Source organism: Aotus nancymaae, unplaced genomic scaffold (assembly GCF_030222135.1).
Source record: "Aotus nancymaae isolate 86718 unplaced genomic scaffold, 86718_ANA_hifiasm-v0.15.2.pri h1tg000041l, whole genome shotgun sequence".
NCBI classification, from domain to species: Eukaryota; Metazoa; Chordata; class Mammalia; order Primates; family Aotidae; genus Aotus; species Aotus nancymaae.
The window spans coordinates 42,376,956-42,403,381 of NW_026988455.1; the positions used below are offsets into that span (position 1 = coordinate 42,376,956).

Here is a 26,426-nt window from a genome sequence, read left to right on the forward strand (position 1 = left end):
AGTGTATTCAGTCTATTGCAGGATGTTTTGTTTAAAGTATATGAAGAAAACCTGACCCCACAAAAATATATGACAAATATATCAGACAAAGGAAGGAGTATTTTAACCATCTTTACATATAATTGTAGATATTCTTTTTTGATACTGCACCAAAATGTAATAAGTAAGGCTTTCTTAAAAATGAATTGCAAGGTGAAATCTAAAACCATATAAGTGAACTTTTCATATTCTGTTACATTAAAATCCACTGGTCTAGACAGGCATGATCCCAGCTGAGGCAGGAGAATAGCTTGAGCCCAGGAGTTCAAGGCTGTAGTATGCTATTACATTGCCTGCGAGTAGCCCCTGACCTCACAGGGGTTAACAATAACCAAATAAAATCTATTGTCTATCTTGTACTTTGTATGGATCTTGTAACATCATAGATTGGTAATGGAAAATTACTGGTTTGTTAAGACACAGAGATCTTCCAAATATTGACACATTTTATTATACAAATTTTATTCTTCAATTTCATTAGTATTACGTCTATCTCATGGGAAATGTCTTTCAGTATTGAAAAGTTGTCAAAGTCATGGTGGGGCATGGGGAGAGTACATAGAAGTTTTCCAAAATCCTAGTATTTTTCTTAAAAGTTTGAATTTTGTCATTGGCAACAAACTGCCAGTTGTTTTCCTTGAAATAACAGCCTCACATTGGTCATTCCAAACACGTCTCCCAAAAGTCCAAGTCTCCATAACCTTAGTCCATCTGCCAGTCAATCCATCAAGTAAAAATTATATTCCATGAAAAAATGCAGCTATAATTCAATCCAAACAGTCACATAAGTGCTTTTCTCAAGACAACCCAGCATAGTTCAGCGTAGAGCAGAAGTGTTTTGGGGGCATACTTCCCATGTCATCCCACAGAATAGTAAAAAGATGGCTAATCAGGGGTAGAGATTTAGTAAAGTTAAGTGTTTTTTAGGTCTCAAGGCCATTCTTTTTTTTGGGAGTTGGGGGGCCAGAGTCTTGCTCTGTCGCCAGGCACCAGGCTGGAGTGCAGTGGCGCAATCTCGGCTCACTGCAACCTCGGCCTCCCGGGTTTAAGCAATTCTCCTGCCTCAGCCTCCCAAGTAGCTGGGACTACAGCCGTGAGCCACCACGTCCAGCTAATTTTTGTATTTTTAGTAGAGACGGGCTTTCACCATGTCGGCCAAGAGGGTCTCAATCTCTTGACCTCGTGATCCGCCCGCCTCGGCCTCCCAGAGTGCTGGGATTATACACGTGAGCCACCGCGCCCAGCTGCCATTCTTGAGGAAAACTGTTGCATTTGCTTTCTGCAGATGGGTAACACTGGAGTCTAAAGACCTCTGGTAAAGGTGGGTACCGCCGCCTTTGTTCTTCTCAAGGCAGCACCAGTTTTACTCACCGCTGCTTTTCCACCATCAGTACAAATGTCAAGACGGTGCAAACCAGTTACATCTTAGTACTGCTATGAAAATACCTTTGACTTCACATACCTCTCAAAATGTTTCAGGCCCCATAGGCCACATTCTGAGAACTGCTGCTCTAGCTGGTAGTGGGCATTATTTTATTTTATTTTATTTTATTTTATTTTATTTTATTATTTATTTATGATGGAGTCTCACCCTGTAGCCCAGGTGCGAGTGCAGTGGTGTGATCTCAGCTCACTACAACCTCTGCCTCCCAGATTCAAGCAATTCTCCTGCCTCAGCCTCCTGAGTAGCTGGGATTACAGGCATGTGCCACCACACTCGGCTAATTTTTGTACTTTTTAGTAGAGACGGGGTTTTGCCATGTTGGCCAGGCTGGTCTTAAACTCCTGACCTCCGGCGATCTGCCCGTTTTAGCCTCCCAAACTGCTGGGATTATAGGGATGAGCCACTGTGCCCAGCCTTGATTTTTATATTTAACAAAGCTTTCTTCTGATTCTGAAAGTATTTGTGGAACTAGTAAAAAACTTTGAAAACACCTAAAATTTAACAACAGGGATTTGTTTGAAAATGAAAAAATATATAACAAATTTTAAAAACACCAACAAGTATAAATAAGAAAAAAAATGAAATAGATGCTAGTCTAGTGGTCATTTTAGAAGCCAAAAGGGGTATGGGGGAAGAGAGAGAGAGAGAGAGAGAGAGATTGAGAGATGATTGAGAGATTGAGAGAGATTGAGATTCTGTCTGAGCTGTTCTAACATGAATAGTCAATACAATTTGGAGGAGCTGTAAGTGCTATACCCTTACCATTTACTCAAATAACTTTCAAGATGGCACCCAACCATTCTGAAATATTTAAAAGCTTAAAATTGGTCTTAAGATGTAATTACTTCCTGTTAAATATAGATCAGGGTCTGCGTTCTCCTAATTTGCCTTCCTCTCCGTCTCCTCGCCTGTGCCTGTTTTGCACATTCCCAGCATGGCCAGTGATGCTTCCTGTGTGCTGACACTTTCCATGCTGTTGAGCACCTTTGCCACCATCAGCACAGGCCCTCTGGCCCCACTCGCCCTTGCCCTGCCGTGCAGCAGCACAGGGAGAGGACCAGCATGAAGCATCTAACATATTAATATATTTCTGAATAATATCCCAAGCCTCCAGATAATAGAGGCTTTTCACAAGTTTGAGAAATACGTGATTGGATCTGTTTGATGGGAGATTTCCTTGTTCATCTCTCTTGGTCTGTTCAGTCTACTAGGACAAAATATCATCAGCGGATGTCTTATAACAACAGAAATTCATTTCTCATAGTTCTAGAGGGTAGGAAGGTCCAAGATCTAGGGACCAGCAGATTTAGGGTCTGGTGAGAGCCCACTTCCTCATTCATAGTGACACCTTCTCACAGTAGAAGGGTGAATGAGCTGCATTGAGCCTCTTTTATAAGGGTACTAGTCCCATTCCTGAGTGTTCTTCTCTTGATCTAATCTCCTCCCAGAGAGCCTCCCTCCTAATGCCATCAGCTTTGGAATTAGAATATCAACATATGAATTTGGGGGGCACAAACATTCAGACCAAAGCACTCATTCAAGTACTAGATGTTCTGAAGGTGTCAGCCATCAGGATGGTTGTAGAAGATGAAATAAATCTTGGTTCTCAAAAGACATTATAAACCTACAGGCTCCCTCTTCAGGCAATCTCATTATGCCTGGCCAGCTTCCTCATCTTCTGTGGATTCACTAAATTCACCAAATCCAAAAATATCTCGGAATTTCTATAAATAAGTTCTTCTTGTGTGTTCTATTTAACAAAATAAAATAAATGCTATATGCTACAATATTGTTCTTATATTACATGTTTACCATCTATTAGGACTCTTGGAGGCTGGGTGTGGTGGCTCATGCCTATAATCCCAGTACCTTGGGAGGCCAAGGTGGGAGGATCACTTAAGCCTAAGAGCTTGAGACCAGGCTGGCAACATAGTGAGATCCCATCTCTATAAAACATTTTTAAAAATCAGCTGAGCATGGCAACATGCACCTGGACTCTCAGCTACTTGGGGGACTGAAGTAGGAGAATCACGAGCCCAGGAGGTTGAGGCTGCAGTGAGTCATGATCATGCTTCTGCATTCCAACCCAGGTGACAAAGTGAGACCTTGTCCCAAAAAACTAAACTAAATACATAGGACTCTTCTTACCTATATGAAAGGAAGATCTAACTGATCTAACTTTGTTCACAACATTTTTTGTCCCAAAAAACTAAACTAAATAATAGGACTCTTCTTACCTATATGAAAGGAAGATCTAACTGATCTAACTTTGTTCACAACATTTTTTTTAACAGCCCAAAGCCTTGAAACTGCTGGGAATGGAGGTAAGTGTTTGCTCAAATTATTAGTGTCAATGATTTATTCCCTTTATTACACGTTATATATATGCTGTATTTATAGTATATATATAAAATATATAGTGTATATATACATAATATACTGTATATGAAATATATATACTATAAATATATAGTATATATAATGTGTAATACTATATACCATATACTATATGTAGTATGTATATATCACATAATTATATATATATATATATGTGTGTATATATATGTATAATGTGTCACAAGGGTTGCTCACAGCACCTTTGAAAATTCCACCATGAGGTTATATCAGCATTGCAAACAAAAAACTCCTGTTTGAACTATCTGGAAAACAAGGAAGCATATAAATTCTAGTAATCAAAATCTAGTCTTGAGTGTTTACAAATAGTGACAGATCCAAAGGCCAGAACTACTTCACAAATGCATCTAATAGGTATTTGGAAACTCAAGATAAATTATCCATTTGTCATCTTTTGTTCATGTGGTTATTGTCGTATATGCAGATAAAAATCTAGGATGTCCTTATCCTTTCAGCAAAAAGGGTAATGCTGTTCATCAGGTACAAACAACACTACCTTTTGAAGAAATAAATGGACATAAGTAAAAAGAAAGAAAATGGCCCATTAAAAAGTAATTCTTTAAATGACAGTGTAATACTTGTTCTCACAGCACTGCGCTTGTGCATTTATGAGCACTTGTTTTAAAGTTAGGCATGGAAGAGCTTGTGAGTGCTTTTAGGACAGGAGCTGGCCTAGTTCATTTCAGTACTGATCCCAGAGCTAGCTGGGAGAAGATATACAATTGCTGCTTACTGAAATGAACCAATGCGTTTCTAACGCAGCCAGCGTGGTTTCCCTGTAATTACAGGATGATATTCCCTTGAGGCGAGGAAGAAAGACAACCAAGAAACGTGAAGAAGAGGTGGACATTGACTTGGATGATCCTGAGATCAACCACTTCCCCTTCCCTTTCCACGAGCTCATGGTGTGGGCTGTCCTCATGAAGCGGCAGAAGATGGCCCTGTTCTTCTGGCAGCATGGTGAGGAGGCCATGGCCAAGGCCCTGGTGGCCTGTAAGCTCTGCAAAGCCATGGCTCACGAGGCCTCTGAGAACGACATGGTTGACGACATTTCCCAGGAGCTGAATCACAATTCCAGGTGGGTTAGTCCAGTAAATGGGCTAGTCAGGGGGAGAGGAGGAAAGGTGGGCTCCCAGTGCTGGAGGGTCTGAGCTACTCAGAACTTTAAGGGAAGACAGTGTCACCCCAGTGACGCACACACAGGATGGACACAAACAATCACCCTTTATTGTGCACAGTGCCACAGATGGTGGTATATACAGAAACATACAGCACTTTATCTCATCCTCTCAACTACCTCATGAGGTAGGTCCCATACTTACGCACTTCTTTCAGCTAGGAAAAATGGGGCTCAGAGGATTTAAGTAACCTGTCCAAGATCACACATGTGTGGTGGCAAGACTGGAATTTGACCTGAAGTTTGATGCATTTAACTTGCCAGTAATCCCAGCGCTCTAGGAGGCTGAGGTGGGTGGATCATTTGAGCCCAGGAGTTTGAGACCAGCCTGGGCAACATAGCAAGACCCCGTCTCTAAAAAAACAAAATTAAAAATTAGCTGGGTGTAGTGGTGCACACCTGTAGTCCTAGCTACTCAGGAGGCTGAGGTGGGAGGATTTCTTGAGCCCAGAGGGTCAAGGCTGAAATGAGCCATGATCATGCCACTGCACTCCAGCCTGGGAAACAAACAGATGCTGTCCAAAAAAAAAAAAAAAAAAGGAGAAGACATACTGCACTTTATTGACTGCTCCACCTCCTACACTCATATGCCTTGAATTTGAGGGCCTGAGTACAGAGATCACGTCTTGTTTGTCTTACAACCCTCAGTTCTATACCTGGTATCTGGCACATAGTAGATGCTTAATGGATGTTGGCTGGATGAATTTACAGACTAGACCCCATAGGAAACAACTACATCACACAGTGGCCACATTTTCTGGTTGGCCAGTGGGTCCCCACTTTTGTCTTATAGGTCTCTAAGCTGGCCTGAAAGACTCATCTACCCATTCTGTCTTTCAGAGACTTCGGCCAGCTGGCTGTGGAGCTCTTGGACCAGTCCTACAAGCAGGACGAACAGCTGGCCATGAAACTGCTGACGTATGAGCTGAAGAACTGGAGCAACGCCACGTGCCTGCAGCTTGCGGTGGCTGCCAAACACCGCGACTTCATCGCTCACACGTGCAGCCAGATGCTGCTCACTGACATGTGGATGGGCCGGCTGCGCATGCGCAAGAACTCAGGCCTCAAGGTCAGTGCGCCCTCTTGGCTCTGAGGGCCGGAGGGTGGGTTAGAGTGTTCTCAGCCAGAATCTGCTGTGGGATTGGGCATCTTCTTATCTCAGGAGGGTGGTTCTAAATCCTGACTGTGCATCAGAATCTTGTAGAGTGTTGCTTGGTTTTGTTTTTTCCATATAGAGGCTGGGGCCTCTCCCTGGGTCCTGCTGCATCGGCATCTCTAGAAAGGGTGCCTGGACATTAATATTTTTCAGAGGATTCAAAGGTGATGACCATGCACAGGTACTACAGGGGCTGCCATTTGTAGACGCAAAGCCAGCTGCACCAGGAGCTCACCCAGGCCACCTGTCTGCAGAGGGTGCCTGAACCCCTGGCCCTCCTCGGCTTCATGTCATAGAGACGTCGGCTCTTACCAGATATGCTTCAGAAATCTTTTTAAACCAAAATAAAACTGAAATAGATTTATATGCAAAGGTGTGGCTAGATAATCCTAATCTATTCTTAAATGAAGAAAAACAAGCCACAGGCCAGTATGTATAATCCGAGGCCATTTTTAATGTGTCTAAGTATAGTTATGTCTGTGTACATTAACCTATAAAAACCAGGAAGGACACAGAGTAAATTGTCGGCAGTGGTCACCTCTGATGTTGAATGGACTATGAAAGGGATGTTACTGTTTGTAGGAGAAATAGAATGGTGGGTAGCATTTGCTTTTTAATGTTCTTTTCAGTGTTTTTCAAGGAAAATACAAAACTGAAAAAAGGTAAAAAAAAAAATGGGAAATGGAAGGTTGAAATAATGTAGGTGGCTTTCTTGTTTTTTGTTTTAAGGTCTACAACATGATGGGTTTTTTGAGGTTTTGGTGGCGGGGGACGGGGGTTGAGATAGGGTGTTGCTCTGTCACCCAGGCTGGAGTGCAGTGGCATGATTTTGGCTCACTGCAACCTCCGCCTCCCTGGTTCAAGTGATTCTCCTGCCTCAGCCTCCTGAGTAGCTGGGATTACAGGCACACACCACCATACCCAGCTAATTTTTGTATTTTTAGTACAGACAGCGTTTTGCCATGTTGGTCAGGCTAGTCTTGAACTCCTGACCTCAAGCAATCTGCCTGCCTTGGCCTCCCAAAGTGCTGGGATTACAGGCATGAGCCACTGGTGCCCAGCCACAACATGATGTTTTGATATGCATAGTGAAATGGTTACTCTAGTCAAGTAAATTAACATATCCATCATCTTACCTCATTACCCTTCCTTGTGTGTGTAAGAGCACCTAAAACCTACTCTCGTAGCGAATTTCCAGTATATAGTACAGTATTTCAGCTATAGTCCTCATTTTGTACATTACAGCTGTATGGTACATACTCAGCCTACATATCTGCAACTTTGTACCATTTGACCTATATGACTCCATTTCCTCCCCTCCCCAACCCCACACCTGCCTCTGACACCCACTACTTTATTGGACCAACACCCCTTCCCCATATCACTCTTCCTGTGGGCTCTTGGGCCAGAGTCACAGGAGGGTTCCTTGATGTGGGTCATGGGCACTCTATAGCCACACTGCTGCTGACCGCCAAGCCCAGCCTCTGGAAGGGAGCCAAGCTGGCTCTCAGCTCTGAGGACAGGGTGTTATGTCCCCTGAAGACTGCCAGCATGCTACCTGAGCCTTCCCAGGGCAGCCAGACACCCAGAATTCAGCATCATGAATTCATAGTCATTTTCGCTGAACTCTTCTGCCGTCCCCGTGGGCATTCAAGCAAGGACTGTCCTTGCCTTATTACTGGAGGATCATTTTTACTGACCCTTCAGGGGGTCTTAACCCCTCACCTTGGAGCAGTTTCTTTAAGGAGGTTCATCTTCAGAAGTCGTGCCCCAGAATTGTTTTAGGATTAAGAGAAGAAGTGAGAGAAGACTTGGGGAATTATCATGCAGAAACACACTTGTTCATTCTGAAGAATGAGGCCGCCCTCTCAGAAGAAAAGCTTCTGTATTTAGTGTCCTTGCATAGATTTACGCGTGATGTTTGTACGTGAGAGAAATACAGTGCTGGCTTCTCCTGGGGCGTTTGTGTAAGTGGGGTGTGTGTGTGTGTGTGTGTGTGTGTTCCTGCTGCATTTAGCAAATACCAGGAAGATGCCCTAAAATGAATTAAATGCTTGCCTACATGTATTTTCTCAAGGTCAACTTAGGACAGCGTTTTTTTTTTTTTTTTTAACATAGATAATCAGATAACACATAATCCACTCCACTTGACACATTAGCAAAAAAAATGCCAATGGACAGATGTATGAATTGATTTGACAGTCAAAATCAAGGGCCGTCTAATGACTAAATGTAAATCTGAATTCTTTCCCACTTTTGCCTTAAATAGAGTCTCTTTTTCCTCTGTTACCCACACGCAAAGTGGGTGTTAATTGGGTAAGACAAATTTGGGCAAAATGCTTTTTTCCTCCAAAAATGAGACTGAGCTACTGTGCAAAATATTTCCTAGATGTGACCAAATGAACCTCTTGGTATTAATATGTTAATATGTTAGTTACTCAGATGTTCAGTCCCCCTACAGAGCATATAACAACTGTGTATGCACATGTACACACACACACACACACACACACACACACACACATACACACACACACACACACACTGTCTCTCTCTTATACCTCACACCCCAGGCCCTCTGATTCTAAACAACCACCCTAATCTTAATCCTTTAAATGTGATTATTATTATTATCATTATTATTACTTTAGGTAATTCTGGGAATTCTACTTCCTCCTTCAATTCTCAGCTTGGAGTTCAAGAACAAAGACGACATGCCCTACATGTCTCAGGCCCAGGAAATCCACCTCCAAGAGAAGGAGGCAGAAGAACCAGAGAAGCCCACGAAGGAAAAAGATGAAGAGGACATGGAGCTCACAGTAAGGAAACACTGCACAGTTATTCTCTGTGGCCAGAATTCCTAGTCCACTCGTCCCACCGATATGCTTAAGATTCAGTAACTCCTTAGGTCAGACGTCTGTTCCCAGCCTTCCACCATGAAGTGTGTTCATCTCAGTACTGAGGCCAGGGTATTGGAAAAGTATAAATAAAATGACTGTAGGGTCCACCCTTATGTGAAATCCTGCAGCCAGCCTGTGGTGCAGGACAAACCAATGAAATTCTAAAGCAAGACACTCTACATTTTCCAAACAGGCAAAGCTTTTTGAACAACCAGATGATGTGTCTATCTCAGCACACGAGGAAGGAAAGGGAATCCATGATTCGGGAGCAGCCAGCTTCACTGAGCTGGTACTGTTCTACAGACCAGAAGCTAAGCCTGTATCTGTCTTCAGGGTCAGGCTCACAATTACCACACTAATTGAATTTTGAGGTTTGTATGCAAAGCTTTTATTAGCCCTTCCTGGTATAATTATAGAGCATAGAGGCTTTGTTCTGCAGAGGGAAGGGGGCAGCTGGACATGGGACAGCTTCTCGCAACCCCCGCCTGAGCAGCGTGACTGCCACTGGCTCATATGCAAAGGCTAAAAATATCACATGCTATTAAAGGGACAAACAAGGCTTAATAGCTTGGAAGCCATCAAGCAACAGCTCCATAAGGACTTTTTCAGTATGCCTCACCCTCCCTCACCACCCCCGCCATTGACCGTTGCTGTAGTGACCCAGAAGAAGCTATAAGGGGTGAAATCAAAAATTGGTTTTGCTCAGGTGACAAAAGACCTTTGTATTATTATCCTAGTGGGACAGCACTGTGAATTGTTTCTCCTCCAGATAAAGAATATTTCCTTCCAGTAGGCTCTTCCTAAAGATCTATTTGCAGACACAGTCCCTGACTTACTGGATTAAAGGCCAACCTTTGTTTCAGCTTGAGGATTTGTATAAAAATCTGTGGAGGAGTCAGCTCACCTCTGTAACAGATGACTGTCTCCCCTAACAGTCTCACCATAATTTTGTCCTCTGGATAGAAGATAGTGGTTTGATCATTAGAAGAAAATTGGCAATAGTAATACTGAACCTGTACTGAATGTTTCAGCTGAACGTGTGCTCTGGAGCGAGAATCCTGCCCCATCATCTACTCGCTGTGTGACCTTGGGCACAATTTTATAACCTCAGACACAGCAACGATAATGTTGTTGCCTCACAAATAGTTGTCTAGTGTAAAAACTGTGCCTGTAAACTACTTATATTGAAGACCAGCACACCGTGAACTAATATTGTTTTAACGGTGCTAAGCGCTTTATACATACTTACTAATGGAATCCTCAGGAAAGTCCCACAAGATAGGCACTGTTATTATCTCCATTTTACTTATTTATCTATTTTTATTTATTTTTAGAGACAGGGTCACACTCTGTCACCCAGGCTAGAGTAAAATGGTGAGATTATAGCTCACTGTAACCTCAAATTTGTGATCTCAGGGGATCCTCCCACCTCAGCCTCCCAAGTAGCTGGGAATGCAGGCATGCACCACAACACCTCGCTAATTTTCTTTTTTAAGAGATTGCCCAGGCTGATCTTGAACTCCTGGTTTCAAGCAGTCCTCTATCCTGGCCTCCCATAGTGATGGGATTACAGGCGTGAGCCACCATGCCCAGCCCTAATCCCCATTTTACAGATAGAGAAGCTAACACTCAGAGAGGTTAAATTGCCCAAGGATACCAGCTAATCCATGGCAAAGCTAAGATCAGAACCCAGGCATACAGACTCCATCAGTCACACTTTTAGACAGTAGGTTAAGGGTGAGAGAGAACGTTTCCCTGTTCTCAAGTGTGGCTGCTCAGCCAGTTTGGTCCACCCTGTAGCAGAAAGAATCCAAAAGTGATGAATGAGCCTCCAAGTCAAGCCTGGCACAGTCCTGACATCAGCACACATCCTAGGAAGACATCCAGAAACTGAATCAGCATTCTCTCTGGTTGGGTCTCAGGGAAGAAAGCAGAGAGAGGTAGCTTCCCCTGCTCAGTCTAGGGCTTGAGAACCTGATCATTCAAGAAGCCACTATAAGAGATGCATCTCTACATTAAGAGCAAACTTTGCTAACAAGAGAATAGACCCTGGCATTGTTTACTAAGAGTCCAGTAGAAGGCACTGCAAGACCATTGCTGCCCGAGTTTCTTCTCCACAGGCAGGAACAGTAGGGAGAAGGAAAGGACACGTGGCCTGGCAAGCTCGGGACTGGACAGCAGTTGTCTTTAAAGGGGAGCCTCCCTTGACTCCGATGGCAAATTCTGTCACTGCTCGGGCACTGGTCAGTGGACAGAACCTGAACAGAACTGCAGAGTGCAGCTCATTGGCACCTCCCCTCCTTTTATGGGCTTGATATTTGAGTTTCTGTGTTAAACCAGTATATCCTCCCTTGGAATGGGACGTTTTCCTTTGGCCCTTCCAAAATGAGACACAAAAATATCAACCTCAATTCACTCCATTTTTGTAACTTTTAGTAGTTTAGTTCACCTCAAAGGAACTTTCTCAGCCTTGACATCTGTGTCTAGCCAGCATCGATTCTCAAATCATGCTTTGCAGTTTTGTCTATATTTGACCCTGTTAGATTCTGCTTTAAGGAATGTCAAAGGAAATGTTTGAATACAGGGAAAAGACATAAACAAAATCACCAGTTAAGCTGCCTAGGCTGGAATTAATGAAATGTCAAAAACGCTTTACTTAAACCCATGAAAGACAAGTCTTTTACAAATGCATTCATGCAGGAATATGGCTGAATAATAAAGGCAAAACAGGCTTTTGTTTTTGTTTTGAATGCACTGCTGGATAAATGTCTCCACGTTGCCTGATAAAGTCCCCACAAGTCCACAGACCCGGGGCATGTCTATAGCTCTGCTGGGAAAGCCACCATCCCCAAAAGTTACCCCAACATGCCACTCTCCAAGATGCCTAAAAACCTTCAAGCTGTCTTTTCTTTCATCTCATTGTGTCCCCAAATAGCATTAGGTTGTCAAGCATATAAATAAGCAGAACAGAAGCATGATAATTATGTTACATAAATTATAGACAACCAAATGTCATGTCACCAGAGTTTCTTGAAGTCAATGATCAATGTTTATAGAACTCTATCACTGTCTACTGTGCCATGTCCATCAGAAAGATTTACTCTACTCACTGATGAAAATAAACACTTAAGTCTTAGTATACAATCTACCTTCTTCATTAACTCAAAGGACTTTTCCAGCCAGAGTCTACAGAGGAATGCAAGTGACCTTCTCCAGAAAGCCTACTGGTTACAGGTCAATCATTTGTGATTATTACATATTTGAGTAAAGTGGATATTTGAGATAATGAACCAAGTAGTTGAAACTAATATTCGTATATTTTAGGTAAAGTATTTTAAGCCAGAATTATCTAGGGTTGTCTTTATTCTCAACTTCAAACCAGTGAATTGTTTCTGTAATGAGCTCTCTCAACTGTAAGCTTATATTCCCAGTAGTCCCAGAACAAGACTGTCTTGTCCCAAATCCTTGTCAGTCCTGAGCAGTTATAAAGTCTTACCCTGTCCTCACATGCAATAAAAATCTCCAAATTTTGTTAAACTAGTAAGTACTGAAGAAATAAAGCCAAGAAATTATGCTGATATAGATTCTAATAACACTTTTTTTCTAGTGAGTGATTTCAACTAGATCATTTTAGTCAAGAGTGTCTAAGAAGGTCTCAGTTTACTTTAAAGCCTAGCTAATGTTTACTGAGGACTTAGTAAGTGCCAGATGTTAACTGACTTGTAGGCCAACCCTATAGTGGGTACTTTATTACCTTCATTTTACAGTTAAAAAAACTAAGTGTCAGAGTGGTTAAAAATATTTCCCGTGGTGCCACCAATTTGAAGTGTCTGCATTAGGACTCAGTCTCCCTTCTGAGTGACCCAGGCCTGGAACTATTTCTCAGTTAAATCTAATTTATAGTTGTTGTCACTGCTACTGTTGTCATGAATGAGAAGGAAACAATTCTGTTCTCAGGGAAATTTCTAGCAGCTTGGAGACAAGGACCTCTCCAGGTCAGGCCTGACTGACATCCTTCCCCTAGTCCCACGTAGTTGCAGAGGAAGGCAGTGTTCACAGGAACTGCCATAAAACTGTACCAGCAATAATTCAGGGTTTACAGCCTTTGAAATCAGGGAGCCAAGGCCCATGCCTAAGGGTCGAGGAGATGTCACCAACTGTATTAGTCCCATTTTCACATGGCCATAAAGATACTGCCTGAGACTGGGTAATTTATAAACAAAAGAGGGTTTAGTTGACTCACAGTTCTGCATGGCTGAAGAGGCCTTGGGAAACTTACAATCATGGTGTAAAGCTAAGGGGAAGCAGAGCACATCTTACATGGTGGCAGGAGAGAGAGAGTGAGAGGCTGAGAAAGTGCCACACTTTGAAACCATCAGCTCTCATGAGAACTCACTCACTGTCACAAGAACAGTATGGGGGAAACTGCCCCCATGACCCAATCACCTCCCACCAGGTCCCTCCCTCGACACGTAGGGATTACAATTCAAGGATGAGATTTGGGTGGGGCCAAACACAGAGCCAAACCATTTCACTGACCTAACTAAGCTCCCGGCACTGCAGATCATTTAGTACTTGAGTATTCACAACCTTTGAATAAATTAAGTACTCTGGTCCAATTTACCTTTGACTTAAGGGTCCTTAGCATTTGAAGAGACAGAATTTGAACCCAGATCTAGCGTGTTTTATGATATATATAGAGAGAGCACGCAGGTGGGGAGGGAGAACAGATTCCTGAAGTCTGGCCGTCCCAGGCTACACTCTTTCTTCCTCTCTGGAATCTGGGCATCTTATGTTATCCACATCTTCTAGAAGTCCCAGGGTTGAAGAGAAGAGAATGGTCAAGAAATACACCAAAGGCCTTCTTCTATCTCAGGCAAAGGGTATTCACAGATTATACGTGTAGTGCAAATACACTCTTAGAAAGGTACAACTAAATCTCTGGGGCCTTGGGTTCTTCAGTTCTCTAAGCATCCTTTCCTCATCTGTAAAATGAGCACATTGCACTACATGCTCTCCAGAGCCTTGCCATGATGGTATCAATTCTTTTCCACCATAGGCAATGCTGGGACGAAACAACGGGGAGTCCTCCAGGAAGAAGGATGAAGAGGAAGTTCAGAGCAGGCACCGGTTAATCCCCCTCGGCAGAAAAATCTATGAATTCTACAATGCACCCATCGTGAAGTTCTGGTTCTACACAGTAAGCACGTTGCCTTTTCTGCTTCCTAATCTATGGCCATGAGGAGCCAATGTCTATTTCTCATGCACCTGTATGGTTTTCTCTGCAAGTCAGAAGTGCCGCACACACAGGAATGAAAGTTCTGTGACCTTGCTTTTTCAGTAGCTTTGCAAGATTTGTGGCATTTGTTAGGCAGCTTACACATTTTTCCTCCTCTTGGAAACTAAAGGAAATGGTGGAGGTGAGAACTAACAGAAATAGAGGTGAGATGAGTATGAGTCTTGCCTGACAGGAAAGTAGATGTCGTTTTCCGAAAGGCTTCCTTGTTTTGAATGGACGAGCGCTAGATCACAGTTGCCCATTTTAGATGCCAGTCTGGATCTGGGGGGACTTTTGGTGGTTAAACAGTGAGGCGAGTCTGGAAGTAACACCGCTAAAGAGGTCGTGTGTGTGTGTGTGTGTGTGTGTGTGTGTGTATGTGTGTAACTACTCCCAATCTGCTAGTGTCATCAAACAGCCTTTCTTGTTCCAACACAATTAACAATATGCAGTCCACAGCAGCAAAAGCTACTCAAAGGCAACCTACAATCATGGCAAATATTTAGTATGCACATCCTGTAAACATTTTCTGCCTACAAAAGACTGAATTGTCCCTGAAATGACCTCCTGCTATGGTAGAAATGGTTCAGTGATTGGTTCTTCACTTCTACTGTTCAGTGATTTTTTTTATGGTGAGCTTTTGGCCCAGGTCATCTCCGATTCCTTCCAGCCACAGTGGAACTGCACCAGATGAAGGATAGTGCATCTGTATTTTTAGCCCTTTCCACAACCAGCTGCATAGCAGTCATTTGAGTCAGCAACAGGATAATCTGTATCTGAGGCCAAAATGACTCAAATGACCAGATGAGTTGCTTTTCATGTGGTCCTGTATGCTAACACTTAACACTGACTTTAAAGCTGGGTTTCTCCACTTCAGTGCTATTGACCTTTAGGGCTGGATAATTCTTCACTTTGGGGGGCCACCCCCACCCCTACAGGTAGTATGTTTACAGCATCCCTGGCCTCTACTCAGTGGCAACTCTTTAGCCCCCAGGAATGAGAACCAAAATGTCTCCAGACATTGCCAGGTGTCCCCTTGTGGGATAAAATTGCCACCATTCGGGAACTACCAATTTAAAGCATGGTCTTGAGAGAGGATAGAATATCTAAATACAAATATTAGATGTTTTCAGTGAAGTAAAAATTGAAATTTATCAATGTTAAGAGAAAAATTCTCTGCCCCCAAAAATAACTCAGACTTGCAAAATCATTTCTATTCATATATTTTATATAGCTCTATATTATTTTTAACCTTGCAGAAAACAGCTTAGTGGTGACAAGCATGGACTTTGGAATCAGACAGCCTGGGTGGGAATCCCATCTGCACTTCTTACCGTGTGCCCTCAAACAACTTAATTTCCCATAATAGTAGTTCCGATTTTATAGGACTTAATGAAGATTAAATGTGTTAAAACATGCAAAGCACTTAAAACAGTTCCTTGACATGTAAGTACAATGTAACTGTGACTATTGTTTTTCCTAGGCTAGTCACATTGCGCAGCAGTAGATAATCAGTGTTGTGTTCATCTATCCACTCAACAAAAATACTGTCTTTTAGTGAGCACCTAGTATGTTTGAGGCAATGTTCTAGGTACCATTTAAGTACTCTCTGTAATCCTGACAACTATTTTATCAAGATGATATTTATTTATTTATTTATTTTGGAGACAGGGTCTCACTCTGTTACCCAGGCTGGACTGCAGTGGTGTGATCTTGGCTCACTGCAACTTCCACCTCCCAGGTTCAAGTGATTCTCGTGCCTCAGCCTTCTGAGTATCTGGAATTACAGGTGTGTACCACCACACCTGGCTAAAGAGATGGGGTTTTGCCATGTTGGCCAGGCTGGTCTTGAACTGCTGGCCTCAAGCAATAGGCCTGCCTCGGCCTCCCAAAGTGCTGGGATTACAGGCATTAGCCACTGCACCCAGCCCAAGATAATATTTTTGCAGCTATTTTACACCCAGGTATGTTCTTCCTTTTATATTATGATAAACCAATTGTTAGCCTGGAACAGTTCTTGGCAAACTATAGCCCTTGAGCCAGATTCAACCCATGGCCTGTGATTATGGCCTGCAAACTAAGAATGGTTTTTACATTTTTAAAAGGTTGAAATAAAATTTAAAAAGTAAAACTTGAGACACATATTCAAATTTTAGTGTCCATACGTAATTGGAACACAGACAGACTCTTACTTTCTGTTAAAAGAAAAACTTGAGCTGAATAAATTTAAAGGAGTTTAATTGAGCAATGAATGATTCGTGAATCAGGCAGCCTTCCAAGCCAGAGTAGGCTCTGAGACTCTAGCAGGGCCATGTGGTGGAAGATTTATGTACAGAAAAAGGGCAGTGGCATACAGAAAATAGAAATGAGGTACAGAAACAGCTGGATTGGTTACAGCTCAGCATTTGCCTTATTTGAACGTGGTTTGAACAGTTGGCTACATTTGATTGACCAAAACTCAATAAATGGTCCTGTTACACCTTCATTTGTTATAGTTGACAATGTACAGAGAAACCTTTAGGCTGAACTTAAAGTATGTAAGGAGGCGGTTTTGGGATCAACCTGATTTAACGTTACCAATAGGCTGGCTGCTTTTGTGCTACCACATGGAGTTGATGGGTGCTGAGACAGAGAGAGAGACTGTCAGGTCTACCAAGCCTTAAAGGTTAACTAGTTGGCTATTTGCAGAAAAAGTTTGCAGACCCATGACAGCAGAAATCAGTAGAAGTGATAGTAGCAGTATTTCTAAAACTTCCATGATGACAGGGGTGTTTTGTTAGAAATGCAAGTTTCTAGCCCCTTCATAGACCCATGGAATCAAATCTTCAGGAAGGAGCCCAAAAGGCTGTGTTAGTTGAACCAGCTTCCCAGGTTAAATTTTATGATTAGAGATGGCTGAGACATGCTGCTTTGCTTATGTTATTGGCGGCTTATTGAGAGGCTCCTCTTTGTGGGGTGGGGCTGTGTGTCCAGCACCCTTCAGCGTGGCTGACAGGGCTGGCCTCAGCAAACCCATCAGACTGGATCTCCCAGATCTGTTCAGTTGTGTTTACATCTTCACATACTGACGAAGTCCAGCTCTCGAGGAGGTGATTGGAAATGAGGTGTGCCAGTCTCAAATCACCAGACATGCTTAACAATGAAATTCAGTTTCAGATTGAAGGTCCCATGTGCTTTGGGCTGTGTTTTTCTCTGTAAGAGTATTTCTCACCAGATTTCCAAAAATGGCCTCTCCCACTCTCCCAAGTTTCTGAAAGGTAGGACACATCTCATTTCCATGTAACCTCACTTTTTCATCATAGCAAGCTTCTCTAGGAGCAGGGTGGGTCTTCTCATCTAAGAAGAAAGGAGGCAGGGGTCCAACTGGCTCCTAAACCCTGCTTGTATTGAGAACTTATTTCAGGTATCTGGCTGGAAGAGTTCAAATTCAAAGTGTAAAGTGACTGCAGGTCAGAGAACACAGTGCATGCTCTGAGTTTCCCTGGCAGTGACCAGCTCTATCCTCTATAAGACCTTGTTTCCCTCTGCTCTCCAGAGATAGTAGAAAAAGGCCCAGAAGAAGTGAGGAAAAGCCAAGTCCCACCAGGGATCCACAGCACACTGGGGCAGGATTTGGTGCTTGTGTTTGATAGTTTAAGAAGCATGAATCTTGGTTAATGGAAAATGCATAGAAAGAATATATATATATTACTATAAGTTCTGGGGTACATGTGCAGAACATGCAGGTTTGTTACATCGGTATACATGTGCTCCATCACCCTGTCACCTACTTTAGGTATTTCTCCTAATGCTATCCCTCCCCTTGTCTCCCACCCCCCAAAAGATCCCTGTGTGTGATGTTCCCCTCCTGTGTCCATGTGTTCTCATTGTTCAGCACTCACTTATGAGTGAGAACATGCAGTGTTTGGTTTTCTGTTGTGTCAGTTTGCTGAGAATGATGGTTTTCAGCTTTATCCATGTCCCTGCAAAGGACATAAACTCATCCTTTTTTGTGGCTGCATATTATTCCATTGTGTATATGTGCCACATTTTCTTTATCATTAATGGGCATTTGGGTTGGTTCCAAGTCTTTGCTATTGTGAACAGTGGTGCAATAAACATACATGTGTGTATGTCTTTATAACAGAATGATTTATAATCCTTTGGGTATATACCCAGTAATGGGATTGCTGGGTCAAATGGTATTTCTATTTCTAGATCCTTGAGAAATCGCCACACTGTCTTCTACAATGGTTGAACTATTTTACACTCCCACCAACAGTGTAAAAGTGTTCCTATTTCTCCACATCCTCTCCAGCATTTGTTGTCTCCTGATTTTTTAATGATCGCCGTTCTAACTGGTGTGAGATGGTATCTCAATGTAGTTTTGATTTGCATTTCTCTAATGACCAGTGATGATGAGCTTTTTTTCATATGTTTGTGGATACATAAATGTCTTCTTTTGAGAAGTGTCTGTTCATATCCTTTGCCCACTTTTTGATGGGGTTTTTTTCTTGTAAATTTAAGTTCTTCGTAGATTCTGGATATTAGCCCTTTGTCTAATGGGTAGATTGCAAAAGTTTTCTCCCATTCTGTTGGTTGCTAGTTGACTCTAATGATAGTTTCTTTTGCTGTACAGAAGCTCTTAAGTTGAATTAGATCCCATTTGTCTATTTTGGCTTTTGTTACCATTGCTTTTGGTGTTTTAGTCATGAAGTCTTTGCCCACGTGTATGTCCTGAATGGTATTGCCTAGGTTTTCTTCTAGGGTTATTATGGTGTTAGGTCTTATGTTTAAATCTTTAATCCATCTGGAGTTAATTTTTGTATAAGGTGTAAGGAAGGGATCCAGTTTCAGCTTTCTGCATATGGTTAGCCAGTTTTCCCAACACCATTTATTAAACAGGGAATACTTCCCCCGTTGCTTGTTTTTGTCAGGTTTATCAAAGATCAGATGATTGTAGAAGTGTGGTGCTATTTCTGAGGCCTCTGTTCTGTTCCATTGGTCTATATCTCTGTTTTGGTACCAGTACCATGCTGTTTTGATTACTATAGCCATGTAGTATAGTTTGAAGTCAGGTAGTGTGATAACTCCAGCTTTGTTTTTTTTGTTTATTTTTGGGCTTACAACTATCTGTCTTGGCTACATGGGCTCTTTTTTTTTGGTTCTATATGAAGTTTAAGATGTTATTTTCCAATTCTGTGCAGCCCAAAGTAATTTATAGATTCAGTGCTATCACCATCAAGCTACCATTGACTTTCTTCACAGAACTGGAAAAAAACCACCTTAAACTTCCTATAGAATATATGTTAATAAAATGCAAATTCTTAGTTTTCCCACTGACTTAAATAAGACTTATAGGTTAGATTTCTGTTCAAAAGTCTGGACAGTCTACATACAGTTTGTTAAAGCTTACAGAATACATACATATATATACACACATACACAAAGCACATCATATCAAGATAATCTACAGCAAGGCTGCATGAATGTTGGTGAGTTCTGAGATAGGCTGCTTCCAAGACAGCAGCCAGTTCTCTGTTGTGCCATCTAAACATAAGACCCTATTTTCGGAAGTCTATATTTTGAGAGTTGTCCCAAAATAGTATATTATAGCTTGACTATGGGAAAAGTTCCCTATAGAGTAACTAACTGTGATGTAAAAAACAGGCAGGAGCTAAAAACTATGAATATCGAGAAAGCATAACCAATAATGAGGGCAATTTTAGAAAACGAAAGAGAGGTGTGCATAGTTAATTGGAAATCAAAGGGAAGTAAGGACTAGGGGAAGAGGAGACAAAAAGACCACCACCAGCGTCCTGAAAAAAAACAACACAGGTGGATATTAGCCAGTATTTATTGGGCCTCTACAGTGTGTTGGGAGACACAGCCAGACAGATGCATAGATCCCCAGTCATTACAAAGGCACTATAAGGAAAGTGGAAGTGATCCCATTCTCCAGAATGGAGGCCCAGGCAGGTTAACCTTACAAAGGATGATACATCATCTAGGAAGTATGTGAGCTGGGATTTAAATCCAAGCTTCACCGATACCTACACCTACCTTCCTTCCACTAAACACATTAAACCTGTATTCAGAGGACAGATGCAGGTTCAAGGAATTACTTTTAAATACTACAATGCAGAGGTCCTGGAAGACTGTGTGTGTCACTGGGCCTACATGTGACAATGTGACAAGAGAAGATGATAATGCTTTGGAATGTTTTGCAATGAAGTGGGTAAAATGATAAAACCAGGGCAGTTAACAGTATTCATTCATTTCACCTACAAGTGATAGAATTTGACCCAACTAAAAGAAGGAAGCAACAAGAGAAGAGAGAAGGATTTCAAGTCAGAAGGAGGCTGAGAGTATATTTTAGAGTTTTTTTTGTTTTGCTTTTTTGCAGTCTGTACTCACAGGACTACAGAATTAATGCCAGTGTATTATAATGGTAAACGGAAACCATATGAACCAAGTTCCATTTTGAACCGATTTTTAAACAGCGTCCTACACAATTTTAAGTAAACTCTTCCATGAGAAGTTTTCATGATTCCTGAAGATGGGGAGGGGTAGGAACCTAGGCATAGGTTGAAAAGATTGATAGGCCCCTGGGGGTGAGGGTGGATCAGTACCAACCATGCAGGTAGAGAGTGAGCCTAGCTGCCCAGCTCTCATTAGCCATCTCATTTAACTCTGACATACTTCACCCTTTAAGATATAAGGGACTTTTGTGCGACAGTTGTGTCTGCAAATGTGCGGCGTGATGGAGTCGCAGAATATATTTAGGCCAACCGTGGCGGCTCACACCTATAATCTCAGCACTTTGGGAGGCCAAGGCAGGTGGATCACTTGAGGTCAGGAGTTAAAGACCAGCCTGGCCAACATGGTGAAACCCTGTCTCTACTAAAAATGCAAATTAGCCAGGCATGGTGGCAGGTGTCTGTAATTGCAGCTACCTGGGAGGGTGGTGAGGCAGAGGTTTGCAGTGAGATGACATCACGCCACTGCACTCCAGCCTGGACAACACAGTGAGACTCAGTCTCAAAAAACAAAAACAAAAACCCAAAAACCAAGAATCCATTCAGCTGGGTATGGTGGCTCATGCCTGTAATCCCAGCACTTTGGGAGGCCCAGGTGGGAGGATCTCTTGAGACCGGGAGTGTGAGACCAGCCTGGCCAACAAAGTGAGATGCCGACTCTACTAAAAACACAAAAATTAGCGGGCATAGTGGCACGTGCCTGTCATCCCAGCTACCCAGGAGGCTGAAGTAGGAGAATCACCTGAGCTGAGCTCGGGAAGTCACTTCTACAGTGAGCTGAGATGACGATGCCACTGCACTCCAGCCTGGGTGGTGGGAGTGAGACCCTGTCTCAAAAAATAAGAGAATCCTTTTATTAGGAAAAGAAAGTGGGAGGGAGAAAGTTTCCTTAGTAGAGAAAGCAGCACATCCCCCAGCAAGGCTGCAGCTCCCTCTACCTTCTAAGCAGCTTCCCAGCTCCAAAGTCACACAGTACCTGCAGATCCCTCAAGGCCTCAGTCCTTTCACCCACACTGTGTCCTGTTATCTGCTACACCACTCTGAAGAGTGCAGCAGATTTTAAGAAACTCCCCCTTGGTTCCTGCTCCCAGCCCCTGAGGCCAGTGAGCGCCTCAGCCGACTTGAGGCATTGCCTGAAGAAGGCCCGGCTAATCTGCCATTTCCCTTAGGGTGAGTGAGTTTTCTCTCAAGGCTCCTCAGCCCCTTATGCAAGAGCCTCACCAGTTTCCCTGCATTTCACTCACCTTGACACAACTGAATCCTCCAGGAACAGTCACCAAACCCTGGGGAGTTCTCCCAAACATCAGCAATCCGGCCAGTCACATCAGGATCCAACTCCAAGGAGCTAGAGCCTTTTGGGGACTAAATCCCACTCCAGTCCACAAAAGACCACACAGACCCTTTCCTTTCTATAAATTGTGTTGTCTTCTCTTCTCTTGTTTTGTTTCAATGCAGCAGATACCAGGAAGGAATATTTTAACTTGGGTAGGGCAGGAAGGTGGTGAAATGAAAACGGTAAAACCCTCCCAGGGCACTGACAAGACAAGCACTTGGCTATTTTTATATTGGTTTGACCAATTTACAGGTGTTACATGCATCTTCTGCTTCCTCTTCTTCTCACGGACGCTTATTCTGCCTGGCATTCATGAGGCAAAAATCCACCGTGCTGTCCTAGTTTAAGAACCTAAGGTCCACGCATGAGCAAGAGCAGCCACTGACAGCCAAGGTTCCCTTTTTAGCCAGGAAAACACACACACAAAAATGGGTAACTGCAAGACAAAATGCATCGTGACACATAGATTCAAACAAAGCACCAGCGCCCCAGAGACACATGAACGGGTTAAAAGGAAGATTGCATGTTCTAAGTATTACAGTCTTAGCTCTAATTCTTTTGGTAGTTTAGCACCTTCAAGTTCATTTTGTCATAAATTCTGTGTCCTGCTTGCTGACCTTGTTCTGTGCTGCTGTGTGGTGGCCTTGGCTGCTGCTGGGGCTCCTGGGCCTGAACAGCCAGAGCACCGTATTGTATTTCCTTACAGCTGGCGTATATCGGATACCTGATGCTTTTCAACTATATCGTGTTAGTGAAGATGGAACGCTGGCCGTCCACCCAGGAATGGATCGTCATCTCCTATATTTTCACCCTGGGAATAGAAAAGATGAGAGAGGTAATGGCTTTCATAAAAGAAAACGTAAGAGAAGGACAGTGGTTAAGTTCTGTCTGTGGACGGAGAGGGCAGGAAGATGCCTGAGATGCACATTAAGCTTGAAACTGTTTTCTCTAAGGCTACCACAGCTGCCGCTTTGCTCCTCTGACCAACCTGGGGAGGCTTCACAGTGTGGTCCTAATATGGGTGTCACTCCGAGTGCTTAGGATTTGGTCTGTTCTTTTCTCTGCTAACATAGCTTTTGTCCCAGAAGGCCTCCAATTGTTTTTAACGCCGTTTACACCTGTTTTACTCATCCCTAAAAACATGACTTTCTGGATGTTGCCACTTCTAACTCCCCTTTCAACCCCTTAGTCTGGGTGTCTTTGGACACAGCCTGTCAATACCTGTGAGTCTCCGGCTGTGTTTCAGCTGCTCTAGGAGGAACTCTGCTTTCATTCATTCATTTGCCTCATTCTCTGTTTTTTTTTCTTCTCAACGTTCCGCTCGCACCTGCTGGGCACCAGACACTCCACCAGCCGTAGGGACCACCAAGGTGAACCGAACTCAGGTCCTTCAGGTTGTGGGCGAGGGGTCCCTCTTTCCTCCCCCCATTCCTATGGCCTAAAAGGAGCCTTCAAAATGCCACCTCTAAATGGTTTATTTGAAATCAGAGGTAACCCAGGGGCCCATCAGATTCAGAGCTGCTAAAAAGACTGTGATCAAGCGAAAGTCCACAAGAGGGCTCTGCAACCCTGCTCAATGCTCACCAAGAGCGCCTGTTCCACCAGGGACAACCCTTAGGGAAGGCAGGCTTAGGAGGCAGTGCTGATTTCTCTGCATTTTTCCTGAAATGACGGTAGGCAAGACAGGCCCTTTCTGGAGGAAATGCTCCCAGTCAAGTCCACTACGCCTTTAAGAGCTCGAGAGCAACCCTAATTGCTGTACGACAGTGAGTGGGAGAACATACTGGGTACCATAGGAAAAAAGGACTCCTACAAATCCACACCTTCATTCTTGCCTTCAATACAAAGACAGGTTAAAAGGCAAGGTTTCAGCTCTAGAACGTTCTCTTCCAGAGAAAAGATATTTTTTATGACTTCCATACAACTGCATCTAACAGATACTGCATCTTTTCTCTATTTTAAGCCCTTCTCTTGGGTTTTTAAACTATTTGGGGGATATTTTAACTCCAATTAGCATCTCCCCATCCTGAGAACTTAGGAGTGGGTATGCCAGTCCCATTTGACAAGAGCCTGGATCTTTTTTTTTCCTTTTTCAAAAAAAAAAAAAAACTGGAATGCCTTGCCTTGTTCCAGCTAGTCGTCTACACTTCGGTCCTTCCATGCATGGTGGCTTTTCTTCTTGACCAATGTTGTGGATTTCCCATTTGCAAACTGAAAAACAGTAATAAATTTGCTTTGGTCTTTGTGCAGCTCTGAAAACTGAGGCCTGCTCCTGCTGAGGCCCTGTGGCTGTGCTGTGCCAGCTGGCGCACGCGCGATTTAACGCCTAGATGCATATTCTTTCCCCATGATAAGCAGAAAAGGGAAGGACTTGAGCAGGGAGATTGGAGTCTCTCCAGGGACCAGACTGGGAGAAGACAGGGAGCAGCCTGTACTCCACGGACTGTTCTGGCAGAGGCTGCCAAACGGGCAGGCTGCCAGGAGCCTCCAGGCCTGGATATCCATTTCCCCTGAGGAGGCATAGAATAGCAGGGAGGGCAGGGCTTTGGAGGCCAGGGTCAGGAAGGGGTCAACCAAAGAGTCCTCGCTTCCTGTGAGGAGTGAGGCAGTGACCACTTCTGAGTCTGACCTTTTCCTCTGCGGCCCAGTGAGGTAGTGCCCCAACCCCCATGTCCTGCCCTGAACTCACTCAAGAGTTGCTTGATGACCAATGGGCGAGGACCCCACAGACCACGGCCTTCCTGCCTCCTCACAGTCAGCACGCAGGACCTCCAGGGCTCAGACGCAAGATCCTGGGAACATGGAAAAGTTTGCATGCTTTGGTGCCTTCCCAGGGATACACAAGGAAGGCTTTGTGGTTTCCCATGATGCCCCCATTCCCAGCCCCACGTACTTCTGCCTGGAGTCACCAAAGCAAGCCCTGGTAATCCCTTAATAGCATGGCACTGTTTACAGTGAGCGTGGGTAGACATTATCTCATCTGGATCCTCCTCCCCACAATTCTGTGAGGTCGATAGCGTGACTATGAGAACATCCCACTGTACAGGTCTGGGAACTGAGACTCCGGAATTAAGAAATGTCCCCGTATTCCACAGCTAGAAAGGACAACCTGACAGATCCGTCCCTAGACTCGCTGCTCTTTCTGCTCCCCCATGATACTCCTCAGGCTTTCAGGGTTTGAAGACAAATGCCTGAGGGCTGGTTTGAGAGGTGGAGGAGGCAGGGGGGACTCTTCCTACTTCTGCTTCACCCCAGACTGCTCTGCTCTCTTTTTTAATGTTGGGACTTTACCCAAAAAAAAAAAAAAAGCTTCACTGTATAAAAATTACATTACAAACCTCTGTGTTTAGCAGTTGTAGGAATGTGTGAGCAAAGGGTTGGAAAAGCTCAAGGCATTGCCCATCAACCCCCTCTTCCCAGCTACATACATGGATTTTTGCTCTGTTAAGATGCAGCCAGGGAGTGAGAGGACAGCAGCAGAGATTGCTGATGAGTATGGACAACGGTCCTCATACCGTGGCCACCAGCAGGAGCTGGAACCTGTCAGAAATGTAAATTCTCCACCCCACCCCGGACTACTGACGCAGAAACTGTTACCCAGCCCTCCAGGTGATTCTGATTTGCACAAAAGTTTAGATCCCCTGGGCTAGAGCTTAGGGCAGGACACTGCCTATAAAAAATAAGACTAGCAGGTAGGTCCTGGTACCCTGCTCCGCCTTCCAAGCCCCAGCCCTGACTTCCTAAAACCTGTCTTCCTTACTATTTCAGATTAAGGTAAACCATCATAGTGGACATGAGGATTCACACAAATAGCTGGAGCTAGACCTGGCTCCAGTCTTTTCTCTCCTCTCCTTTGAGAGGTTCTGTGGTGGGGAAAGGTGTTGGTCATGGTTTGAAGCGATGGAATCCTCAGGGGTAAACATGAGCCATTGAGGAAGGTAGTCCTGGTGCACAGCTTCACTAAGTGGGGTTCCCTGGCTTCTCATGTCCTGGGCAGTCTGTGGTGCAGGATGGGTGCAAGTCCTGCTGTCCAGCTGTGCATTTCATAGACCCATGCATGGTAGCCTCTCTAGGTTTAAGTTAAGGCAAGAGTCCCATGAAGGAGTTAGGATATGCAATGGACTGGAAAATTGCTGTTAGTGCCTATGCGATAGTCAGTCCATTGA

At 43.6% G+C, this 26,426-nt stretch overlaps 1 protein-coding gene across 18 annotated transcripts in view; it reads left to right on the top strand.

Moving 5' to 3' along the window:
* TRPM3 (transient receptor potential cation channel subfamily M member 3) overlaps nt 1-26,426 on the top strand; it is a 605,449-nt gene that overhangs the window by 508,321 nt on the left and 70,702 nt on the right. For 10 of the 18 annotated variants that reach the window (XM_064361657.1, XM_064361664.1, XM_064361659.1 and 7 more), the window contains 6 exons: nt 3,778-3,807; nt 4,687-4,976; nt 5,916-6,144; nt 8,883-9,050; nt 14,191-14,331; nt 22,967-23,095. In XM_064361657.1, the coding sequence (XP_064217727.1) occupies nt 3,778-3,807; nt 4,687-4,976; nt 5,916-6,144; nt 8,883-9,050; nt 14,191-14,331; nt 22,967-23,095 (987 nt within the window). The remainder of the gene's footprint in view (nt 1-3,777; nt 3,808-4,686; nt 4,977-5,915; nt 6,145-8,882; nt 9,051-14,190; nt 14,332-22,966; nt 23,096-26,426) is intronic. The other 8 variants (XM_064361658.1, XM_064361667.1, XM_064361674.1 and 5 more) reach the window with 1 other exon arrangement.